At 38.1% G+C, this 12,479-nt stretch overlaps 1 protein-coding gene across 3 annotated transcripts in view; it reads left to right on the forward strand.

Moving 5' to 3' along the window:
• Positions 1-9,658, forward strand: part of LOC117465832 (protocadherin-9) — a 274,265-nt gene extending 264,607 nt beyond the window's left edge. For 2 of the 3 annotated variants that reach the window (XM_034108877.2, XM_034108886.2), the window contains exon 5: positions 7,606-9,658. In XM_034108877.2, the coding sequence (XP_033964768.1) occupies positions 7,606-7,976 (371 nt within the window). In that variant the 3' untranslated portion in view covers positions 7,977-9,658. The remainder of the gene's footprint in view (positions 1-7,605) is intronic. The other variant, XM_034108895.1, reaches the window with a different exon arrangement.
• The last annotated feature ends 2,821 nt before the right edge of the window (positions 9,659-12,479 follow it).

Below are 12,479 nucleotides of genomic sequence, written 5' to 3' on the forward strand. Positions count from 1 at the left end.
GTTTGACAATAAAGAACCTTGAACCTTGAATGCATTGCCTAGTGTACATTTCTTAAATAATGCTATTTACTTACTTTATGACAAATTATAAGAGAAAACAATCCTGATCACTTTTCTCAACCCTCATTTCCAGCACACAAGCACCATGCAAGAAACAATAGACTATTTTTATCAGGAGAAATGTGTTGATCTGATACATAGTACTTTGGGTTGAATATTTTAATTACAAATTGATCTGAGAATAGATTTAAGTGAGGTCTAAACCAAAAATATTTACGAGAAACCATGGAGATTATGTAAATAACTGCACTTGTTTGACACGCTTTGTGTTTTTGTTGTTTAACTATTATTCATTTTTACTTAACTTGTTTTCTCTTCCATCATGCTCGATCCTCTCTTCTATCTTTCTGACCATCCTTCTCTTCTATTCTAAAGCTTTATGTTCTCTCTATTTTGCCTGTCTTGTGCCCTTCATCTCCTCTCATGAGAAGCTTCTGCCTGGCCTCAAAGGAAGCGTTAGAAAGGACCCATCAGCCAGACTAGTATTCTCTTGAGGATGCAGCGTGTTGCTCTGCTCTGCTCTGCGCACTTTCATATATATCCAACCCCAGATAGACTTTACTGTAGATCACAGAAACTGTTTTCAAATGTTCTGTATGCAGCTGTTATTCTATGCATGTCGGATACCAATCACCGATACCCCTCACATGTTTTCCACAGCAATTTAACATATATGTACTTTTGTTGAGGGACATCTTTATGAATACAGGCTATGGTTACAATGCTCCATATCATCATATGCCTGGGTCTAAACATTGATTGGTGGTATATGTATGTGGGCTTGGTATTGGAGGATGAAAGGGTAACAGCAGCTTTAAAGCATAGAGAATGAATTTTCCATATGCATCTTGTGGGTTTTCAGGCAGCAGCTGGACGCAGCGCCATGGCACTTTGAGCCTCAATGCTGGACCAAAACAAAGCCTCATTCATCCCCAAATAACAACATCTGGGCATGTTTAACAGCATGGATAAATAAACAAGCCCTATGGACACTAAATCCCCCGCACTCAATCACTCTCACTCCCTCTCCACCCGTTCCCATTCTGAAGGATGTAGGTTGTTTGTCGGTGTGGGAATGGCACATCAGCACTGATAGTGTGCATCCAATTAATTAGCCAAACGTTATCTCATTAGAAATTGCCCGCAGACAAAAACAAGTATACTCCCTTATAGTTCCAAACATCCGCTGGCCAAACATGAGGATGATTCTCTCGTGCTCCGTAACCTCTGTGATCTGTTGATGCTGAGTAGGAGGACTGAAAGACAGGCATGTGAATACTGTTTGGTCAAAGTGTCCATCGTTAAACAACAATTGCTCATGGCTCACATTTATCCAACAGCTTCTGCAGAATTAAACAGACCAGCCCCCAGCACATCCTAATGACTCCGTATCAGGAGGCAATCTAATGGTTTCTTTGTCTCTAAGTTATCTGTCTTTGTGGACATCTGCAACATTTGCACAGAGCTGTAAGCAAAAGTAAGCACCATCTGACACCGCTCTGAATCCCTTGCATTCCTTAACACCTGTGCCTCAATGTTATTTAAAGCACTCAGGGGCTCTGCAACAAACATCAGCTACTGGCTATTTGTGTGTGTGTGTGTGTGTGTGTGTGTGTGTGTGTGTGTGTGTGTGTGTGTGTGTGTGTGTGTGTGTGTGTGTGTGTGTGTGTGTGTGTGTGTGTGTGTGTGTGTGTGTGTGTGTGTGTGTGTGTGTGTGTGTGTGTGTGTGTGTGTGTGTGTGTGTGTGTGTGTGTGTGTTTGGTGGTGTATGTGCAAGGAGAAGCTTGACTTCTTGAGCACAGAAACCATGAACCACGAGTTATGTACAGACAAAGAAGGACTAAACTATGCAGAAGCCATTTTGTGTGGATGAAGAGAACTGCTTTATGTTGAAAATATGTGACTTTGAATATGCATACTGAGGAACGTATCTCAGGAATGTTTATTTATTATCAGTAGATATCAACAAAAAATATGTTGTGTGGCACTTCCACTAAAATAATTGAAATGTGTTTTTTAGCAGTACAACATTTTGAAATATAAGAAATAAGAGAGTAACATAGCAACGAAACGCATAAACTCATTAAGTGTAAGGTTTGAAAATATCAATACAATGCTAACTTTGCTTTGGTGCTTATAACTTTAACATTTATTTTCACATAACATCTAAGGTTCAGTAGCGCTACTAACTTGGCTCAAAGTCAGATATATTTCCTTTTAAAACGTTTTTTGTTAGCATATATAATTATAGGCAACATGCATTAGTAATGAAATAATTCAATTTATATATTTCATGAGGCCGGACGGAATCTATTTCAGATTTACAAGCTTGTTTGGTGAGCTGCAGCACAATGGATTATATGCCCAGTAGCTTCTTATCTGCTGATGTAGTGTCGTGGTGTGCTGGTGCTTATCATCTGTCCACAGCTCTTCAAGGTTTCAGCAGGAGTAGCAGGGTGTCACTTGACACACCCCCTGGGCTTTTCCAAGTCACATGGTTCACAGCAGTGACAGATTTATGATTAACGTATTTGCATGTACAGCTTTGTTACTGTGCACGAAAAAGCGTATGAATACAGTATGTAATCAAAGTACACATTTCTTGTCACTAACAATTGGCTCAATCTCCAACCCATTCACAATGCTGATACATGACACGAGATGTCACTCTGATTACAGAGTTGGGGGTTGAATGCAATGGGGCAAACTAGCTTACGCTCTGGCACTGCAGATAATCAGAAGACGCTAGCTGCTAATAAGTTTTGATGGTCAATGTCTGTCAAGTTAAGTCAGAGGAATTCTGAGGTCTGTTCACAGTGAAGATCATCAGAAATAGCTATGCAGGGAAATAATGATGAAAATAGGGATTTGTCTTTGTGAGTATCCGTGTATTGATTACATACATATGAAAATGCTGGACAATGGTAGGTTGGGCCACAAGATAATTAAGTCAATGACACACTGCAATAGAAGTAAACAAAGAGAATACAATGGATAATAAGGTGGGAGTTTAGGAAGGTCACAGACTGTGCTTGATAAACAAATACTGAATCTGAAACTCATCCTTTTAGAATGTCAGAAAGTCACTTCCAGAGGGAAGTGGGTTGAAAGTGTCCTTTCAATTAAGAGGACCATCATATTCCTGCACACTGTTAAGGGTAGGGCTACATCTACATGTGCTTCAACAGGGAGCCAGTGAAGAGACATTCAGGCAAAAGTAATGTGTTGTGCTGTGGTTTGGTTTTGTTTGAAATATTTGGACTGCTGAGTTGTAGTTTTGAATAGGAAAATGTGGAGGCCTGGAGAATGATAAAGTAAAGTACTCTAAAACGTTGGGAACAAAATAATTGTCTTCTGTTTTCACTTGGTTGGTAAAATGGAGATATGTCCTTATCCTGGAGATATTGTTGAATTGTAAATGTGCTTTTCTGTACTCAGTTGAGAAAAAATCAAGGAAAGAACTAAACCTGGATTTTGATTGATTTCGATTGTACATGGACAATGTTTTCTTACCCCTTACTTTATTTTAATTAGATAGCTGATAATGTACTGTATTTAGTAGCCCCTGAGGTATCCATGGTTAGATATCAGGGGTTAACAGTATATATAGGTTTTCTTTCTCAACCATCAGCTCTACGCCTCAAGTGTTCTCTCCATCGGGGTTTGTCTCTGCATTGTCTGAAACAGCAGGTATGTGCAAATTAGAGTAGAAAATTGCCGATTTAAATTATCCTCTGCTGCCCACTTGGGCCACTGATTGTGCCAATCTACATGCAAATGGTCATGTTTATTACACCAGGGGAATAGAAAAACACAAAGTGCCTTGATTAATAACTGGCTCTGCTTTTGTTTCAAAAAATAAAATGTAGACATACAGTCACCTGATTCTGCTGTAAGTCATACACACACTGCTAATACTAATTATTAACAATACATAAATATATATTATAATTCACAAAATACTTAGGGTTTTCCTTTTTATAATATGATTATTTTTCAAGCACTTCATTATTTAAAACATTTTAAGAATGAACATAAAGTGGATTTATCATGCCATCCTCAGTCCATTCCTTTTCTTCCATCTCACTTCAGTAACAGCTCCCTATGTTTACTCACTCGTCTACAATCACATTTAAGGAATTCATCTTACTGTCTCCCGTGTACCATGTATTATGGCTCTCCGTGGTTCTTCATGCAACTATGATAATGTGTGTCTTGGTTAGACTCCTAACGCCAATTACGAGTGCCTGTTATTGTGATGGACTCCACATTCATGCAGAAGAGTGACTGACTTTCTCGTCCCAGCTTTCCTCACGCTGTATAACTGAATGTGCTGTTAAAGCCAGAGCCCAGTGTACAGGCTGCACCACTTAGTGGAAATTGAGGACATGGTCTTCATTGTCTTACAGAGGAATAACCCACAAAGACCTTGTCATAAATACGAATTTGAGCCAAAGGTATAATAAAACAATTTGGTCTCCCCCCCACATTTATAATTGTCTTTTCATTTGCTTCAGAAGACATACAGAATCATGGGAGCAGTTACGTTTTCCTCTCCTCATAAAAAGAAACAACTTTTAATTGCATCTGTAGCACACATTGAGTTACATGAACTTTGTGGCCAAGATATTAAACATGCAAGGATTTGCCACAAAATAACTGTAGTAGAAACTAAAAATATATATTTCACATTTTGTCTAAATTCCATCAGAGTAGTATAGGTAGATTATCCTTACAAATCAATTTGGAACTGACGTTGCTTTTTTCATACATGTTTCTATTTGTAGAGCAACAAAGTAAGGTTTTCACATGTTTGACCACAAGGAAGCAGGTTGAACTTTTGGACCATAAATATCTGAACACCAAAACTATTTAGGTCAGTGTAGATGCGGTAACTCTTCAAAAGTAGTAAATGATTATCAGTGATGTTCACACCAACAGGCCATTCACAGAATTGACATTCACACTATTTGCAATATAGTTTATAAATGTACACATATTTAAATACTAGGGTATTACATTTAAGTTACAGACTCAATATTAACCAGTGTAGTACTTCTCCTATCCATTCTGCTCTTGAAATAAAATTAAGCTTCATAAAACAGACTCTCAAGTGCGTATTTTTGAACCATCAATGAGAAAAACAGGTCCAGGCAGCTGTTTAAAAAAAGCTCCCTGATACATTCAAGGACTTTGCAGCCAACAATTCGCTTTTCACGCAAAGCAAGGGGACAAATTAGGACAAATAGTTATCATTTTATTTTTTAGGACGAAAACAGATGAATTCATTACCCTTTGAAGTTTGATTTACAAACACTAGCAGAATTTGTTGATTCTTTAAAACAGATGCTGAAACCAACTCAACGAAGAACAATCCCTCACACGGCAGAGCTGCATTATATTCTATGCATTATGCATGCTTTTCTATCAAATGAGATTCAAGCAAATACCACCTGAAACACTGACTTGTTTGATTTGTTATGTTTGAATGGTGATGCATGTTCATCAGAAGAGCCAGATGGTAGCGATGCATTTGAGAGGAATGTCCCGCTGATGATTTGTTGTTTTGCAAAATGACCTTCAACATTTTCTCATTTTTTCTCTGGTTATAGGGAACAGGTAGAGGATCATTTCTCCTGAGAAAAAGAATATTTTTAACATCAATCATATTTTCTCAATACATAGTTGTGCCGTTGTGCAGCTTTACCATTGACAATCACGTTGGTCAAAATCATAGATTTCTAAACAGTGTCTGAATATCTATACTTAAAGGGCTTTCACTGTGTGTTTTCTTACACTTAAGAACTACTAAGCAGGATTTAGTTCAAACTATCTCTGTACTTATTTAAAAGTGTGAGATTAAAGCAAAGAGATATAAGAAAGTTCGCTTGCATGTGTAGCCTAATTACTGATTGAATATCAGACAACATCACTACTGTACAGTGCCATCTCTCAGTCTGTACATCTATTTACAGTGCATTGTACAGTATGTAAGCCATTTGAATGTCTCTATGGATTTAAAATGACAATGCTCAAAGAGAACTCATTCTTCCTTTCATCCTCCTCAAGATCTATACCCCTCCATGCTCTCCAGCTCCCGAAAGCACAGCGAACTCTTTTTTCAGATTGCTGTTGGGTCCACAGAATCCATCTCTCTGAACTCACATGACCTATGTTCCTCATAGCTTGAGAGACTCAATTAGTAGAGGAAACCAGCTGAATCCAGTTCATATTGTTGCTTTGTTCTTTATTGAAATGAAATCTCTAATAGTGTTTGAAACATTGCCATAACCAAACACAACAGTCTATAGTTTTATGTTGATGTGACTGGGAGTACTCTTGTTTTAACCTCTCCTAAAAAGGTACATGTTTACAGTATACTGCATATATATAATTTGAAGGTAGAATAATTTCTGCATTAATTATCTTCACCCGCAAAGATTTATTTGCACTCAGAACGGACTCAACTATTCATGCAAGAAATATCACTTAGAGTTACTGTGCCATGTTGACAAGAGCACCATGCAGTTGCTAAAGATTTATCGGCTGCACATTAATGTGGAAATGTCCCATTCCACCACATCCCAAAGGTGCTGTATTGAACTGTGATCTGCGGACTGTGGAAGTCTACGGAGTTCACTGAACTCATTGTCATGTTGGTGGGAACAGCTTCGATGACATGTGCTTTTTGACACGGTGCATCTTGATGCTCAATTGGTGTGAAGTGGCCTATTGTGTTCCAAGAAAAGATGTCTCAGCACCAGGAGCATTGTGCTCTGACACAAGGCGGGATAGATCCCTAGATCCATGTTCTTTTGGACACATTCTGACCCTACCATCTGCATGTCCCAGCAGAAATCATATTCATCAGCCCGAGCCTTTCAAATCTTTCTGTTCTGCCTGTGCCAATCATAGCCTCAGCTTCTTCTTCTTGGCCATCAAGAATGGCCCTGTGGTCCTTGTGCTGTTGCCCATCTACTTCAAGGTTCAACATGTTTGTGTTCAGAGATGCTTCTCTACCTAGCTCTAGTCATAGTTATAAAGCGTGGTTATTAAGGTTCCTTCTTCGTCAGCCTAAACCAGTCTAAACATTTTCCTCTGAACTCGCTCATTAACAAGGCCTTCCCCCACATAACTGCCGTGCACAGGATGTTGTTTTTCACACCATGCTCTGTAAACTCTATTGTTGTTTGTGAAATTCCCTGTAGCTCAGCAGTTTCTAAGATACTCAAAACACCCGTTGGGCCCAAACTATCTTTTCATAGTCAAAGTCACTTAGATCCCATTTCTTCCCCATTCAGGTGTTTGCTCTGAACAACAACTGACTATGCTGCATGTTTGTATACATTGAGTAACTGTCACATTATTGGCTGATATGGTGTTTGCATTAACAAGCATGTGTACAGGTGTATCTAATACAATGATTAACATGTTGTATCCTGCTTGTGGAAAGAAGACCACCATCTTTATATTATTATTATCCTTTTATGTACCTGGTCTTAATTTATTTTAACATATTGTTGTTTGTTGTTTCTTCTCCTTTAGATGGCCCCCTGGGACCTCGTGGTCTAGTGGAAGCTACAGAGATGTGCACACAAGAATGCCTCGTCCTGGGACATTCAGACAACTGCTGGATGCCTCCGACGTTGGGAACATACCAGCAGCCAAAATCACCCGTGTCTAGCTTTGGGTCTCAGAGGGAGTGGGGTCCCAAGGAAAAACTTCTCAATGGACATACTCTGACCAGAACCTGGAAAAATGATAGTGGGCGGTCAGATCCTTTTGGTGATAGGAAGCCATTTGGGAGTGGAGAGGGACACTTCACCAGCGGTGGCATGGCTGATATTCCACTGGTGAGTCTGAAGTCCTGCCAGCCAGCGTCCTGCCCCGACAGCCCCAAGGACCAGCAGCTATAAGACGGACTTTGTTTCTGTGCTGTGAGATGTCCACATGGACTCCTCTCTCTTTTATTGTATTCTTTCTAGTTTCATCTCTTCCCACTTAAGTTGATGCTTCTGCAGTGTGATAGCCACATGTACTATGTAGGCCACACAACTATAGTGCTTATGCTGTGTTCTCTACAATTAAACTTTACTGTGGCTCTAGAGGAACCTCTTTTTTTATGAACATCCATGGATTTCTTCAACGTAACATTTTCTGTCCCCTTCATGTGTAATTTGGACAAGTGAGGGAAGGACATGCGTTAAATGGAGAAAATGAAAACAAATTGCAAGAAAAAAAAAAACTACCATGGCTGAAGTATTATACACATATTTGTGGTGTGGTTGTTATTGAGTTGTTCGGGACTATATTAATCAACACAATCAAAGAAAATGGAATTACATTTCAGAAAGTGTTGTTCTAATAACACTGTTAGTGGACACTCGTTTATTCTGTCATTGTCTGTGTGTTTGTAAATAAGACTTATTAACCACTATCATATACCCGTAATAACCACAGTGATTAGGACAGTTCTTGGCTCTTGTCATCATAATGGCTTGTCATGAGGATTTGGTATTTCAACTGGACAAATATCTATAATGTGTCATAATGTACAACATTTACCCAATTCTTTAAAAAATCCAATGGCTGGTTTTGAAACAAATTTCCATCCCGTGATATACTCAATGTTCCAACATATTTCATATACATTTTCTTCAAGTACTGCAAAACCACAGGCAAACCTTTTTTAAAAGAAACATTTTGTATAAAGGATGTCAGTACTCAATATGTGCATTATAAAGATGAAAAGCTTTGAAAGCGCTCCTCTATAAACTGATTTTGAAAGTGTTCAGTACAATTAAATAGCAATATATTTGTAAATGGCTAAATGTTTTATCTAACGTTGATCTTATTACTGTATAGATTTTATTCAAATTGTGATTTAACTGGGTGCAATCCCTCAGTAGTACCTGCAATTTATTGACATATGTATATATATTATTTGCACACGGACTATTGTTTCCATCCATAAGAAAACACAGGTTTAGATAACACTTAAACTAAAATTATGACATTGAACCTTTGAATCTTGAATATTGAATGAATCACTTTAATCACTGTGCCTTCATGATGTTTCTTCAAACACTGAATTGTGCTTATTTAAATGACGAGAACATGTTGGCTTCTAAGACTATCCTGTCTTAAAATCAAATGCCTTATGCATTGAATGTTTGCCACATTTAGAGACACATTCACACAGGTGTTAAAGAACGAAATTAAGTCCTTGGCACTTGAGAAAAAGACATGTGCAGATAATGGGTCAACCATGAAAGGTCATCTGTCATTCCACTGTCTGAAGAAGTTTGTTTTATTCCACAGCATGGAAGGCAACTTACACAATGGAAAAGCATGCTAAAATATATAGCTTTTAAACATTTACTTGATCATTTTTGTGTCATTTTATTTTGCTGGAATAGAGTTGATTTGTGCATTAAGGAGACATTCAGTTTGTAAAGCACTTTCATATTTATGTCACAATATAAAGAAGTTAAATGGGTTGGAGTGATTTGCTTATCGCAGTTTGTTCGTCAGTTGTAAGGGTGTTTGACATCACAGATACTGGAACAATTAATCCTTGTTGCTACTCTAAAGGTATACAGCTACTGCAATAAATGTTTTAACTAATTGTATGCTTATTTGTGTTCAAGATGTTCACCTTAAGAGTTTTGTGTCGGTTTTCGGGACACATTTTCAAAATCACCTGGTACAAAATATTGTTGTAAAATGAGCCAGTAATTGATTTCTAAACCACAGTAAGCTCATGATGGGCAATTTAGTTTTCCTAATGTTTGGAGTAAATGTATTTATTTTATAACAGCCATGGACACAGCATTTACTTTTAATAACTTCGTTTTTCTTTGCAAATAAGCATCAGGCTCTTATAAATGAGACAATGTCCGAAAAACCTATTTCATAACAGTGCGTCAGCTTGGAATATATTTGCTCTGACCATTACTTCAGTTTACTTATTGTATCCTATCCAAAACTATAAACCTCCCCTACATCATTACTTCCAGGGTCACTGTAGCATGAAAGCCCTCCATTATAAATGCTGCAAACCCTGAAAGAAGCAATTTTGGGAAGGTACAATTTCTGAAAGGGGGTTGCCATGGAAAAGCACAGTTTTGGGCAATTTCAATTAAATCTCTCAATTTACTGCATGTTTAATCATAAGGTTATGAGCTTTGATTAGTCGCTGATACAATATGATTTCAAATGGAGGGTGAAGAGGTCAGAGATCGGGACAATGAGGGTGAGCCAAGACTGTTACTCTAACCTGGATATAGCAAAGCAATGCCCGCTGTGCCTTAACCAGGCTAGAGTAACAGGAACTGCGATAATCCCAATACATCATGGAGGGATGTCTCAATATAATGTTGTGGTGGTGATATCAGGGATTTTCGATGGCACTATATAATGTATACATTTGAATTGACTGGTCAAATACAATTGCAGTAAATATAGTGTAATAGCAATTTTGTAGCAACTTTAAAAACAAAGTAAGGTTGAGTGTAGCTCTAAAAAGAAAATCATCTTTACTCCAGCTATATCAGGACTGTGTGTGTGTGTGGGTTTGTTCAGATTTGATTGACAACACATTATCAGTAATCAGGTTATGATTCAAAACTCCTTGAGAAAAGACTGAGAAAGCACAGGGAGATTTTGTGTCTTTTTATTTTTTGTCAATATCGCAACACATTACTTATAGTAGGCGGCTGATTGGGGGGAAAAAACGATATACTGTGTGTATAAAATATATGTGTTTTATTATCTCTCCTGCTACGAAAACATGTCTGGTACTGTAATGCCAAACCCACCGACACTAATACATATACTTCAGACATCAAAGTGCCAGTGATGATGATAAGTCACATGACTCATCACATGACTTAATCTGCCAAGAGTTAAACATACTTTTTCCACATATGTAAGAATAATACTGCAGTGTTGTGCTCAACGACTCAGAAATACATTTGCTTGAAACCACTGGACAGTAATGAAGGGCCAGGCACCCAGCAGAACTTGTGAAGTAATTATATTTTCCTTATTCTTTACGGTTTCTCTTACTTGCTGTAACCTCATTTGATATATTTATCAGCTGTCGCCCAATGGACCTGCTTAAATTCTTATTTGCCATGCTAGCTATCGACTTGGGCAAGAATAGTTTCTGAGAAGCTTCAAAGCTAATTGCCTTGGAAGTGTGAGAGGAAGTAAATTAGTGTCACGCCACAACCAAGAAAAAAGGTTCCCAATCGCATTTCCTTTTTATATGGCTTTGAGAATATTTTTCTCAAGGAAGCCTCCATGCCCAAAGTGGAACAGAGTGAATGTTCAGCGGGGAATCAGTCACAGAGAAGGCATGCACTTCAGACAGAAGGAGAGCCAACTCTCCACAAAGATACAGTCGACAGAAGCAGCACCATCTACATATTTTGAAGGCCATATTTGAACATATATTAAGAGCACAAATGAATGTTGTCTGCTCCAAGACTTCAGTTAGTTTCATTTCATCTAATGGTTTTGGGAGACTTCCATCTGGATCTCAACTAATCTTACAGACCCTGTGGCCTTGTGAATCTAAGTATCTTCAGCCAGGAGGGATTCCTGTTTACTTCACTGGAAAAGGAGTTCGGTGGGAGGCCAGGATCTAACACTGGTTACAGTGGAGCTTTAAACGACAATGTTTCTCTTGTCAAAAGAAGGTAAGTGTTGTGCAGCCTAGCTTTATAATCCAAGTTGTCTTCCTTGACCAGATAGTTATCTCCTTTACTCACATAGTAGATATCAGCACTGTTAACACTATGACTCAACTGAGCTAAATTCAGAGGACATTGAAAGGATCCAAGGCAAGGATAAAAAAATGTTTCAGTTTGCAAAATATAAGCAGAAGCTAAATTATCATTGTTAAATCAAACCTTGAGAAATGTATATGCTTTTATAAAACATTCTAGTTTTGGATGTAGTATTTTACAGCCATATACAGTACACCAAACGGTCTTGAAATGAATTGTACAAAAGTGTACCACACATCAAGAGCCATCTATACTAAAACACAAATGCAGTAAGAAGAGAGAAAAGAGAGTTTCATATTAACACATTTGGACCACATAAAATATAACCAACAGCTTTGTTCCATTAGATACGGAGAGCACATACAGAACACGCAGAACACTTTCCGAAAACATAATCTTGATGAACCAAATGAGCATTTTCAGCTGTCACACAAAGTCCACAAAAGAGGAATAGTTTGTTCTGGCCTTTAACTCCAGATGAATGTGCAGTGCCATCGAAATCAGTTTAAAACTGGAACATGATAGTTTCAGTGATTATCTTTAGATATGGGTACATTGTCTTGTACAGATCTGACAGCACAACCTTTACAGTTGTCTGAGCGCATACAAAGTGAGCATCCAAGA

The sequence above is a fragment of the Pseudochaenichthys georgianus genome, chromosome 3 (genome assembly GCF_902827115.2).
Source record: "Pseudochaenichthys georgianus chromosome 3, fPseGeo1.2, whole genome shotgun sequence".
Classification (NCBI taxonomy): Eukaryota; Metazoa; Chordata; class Actinopteri; order Perciformes; family Channichthyidae; genus Pseudochaenichthys; species Pseudochaenichthys georgianus.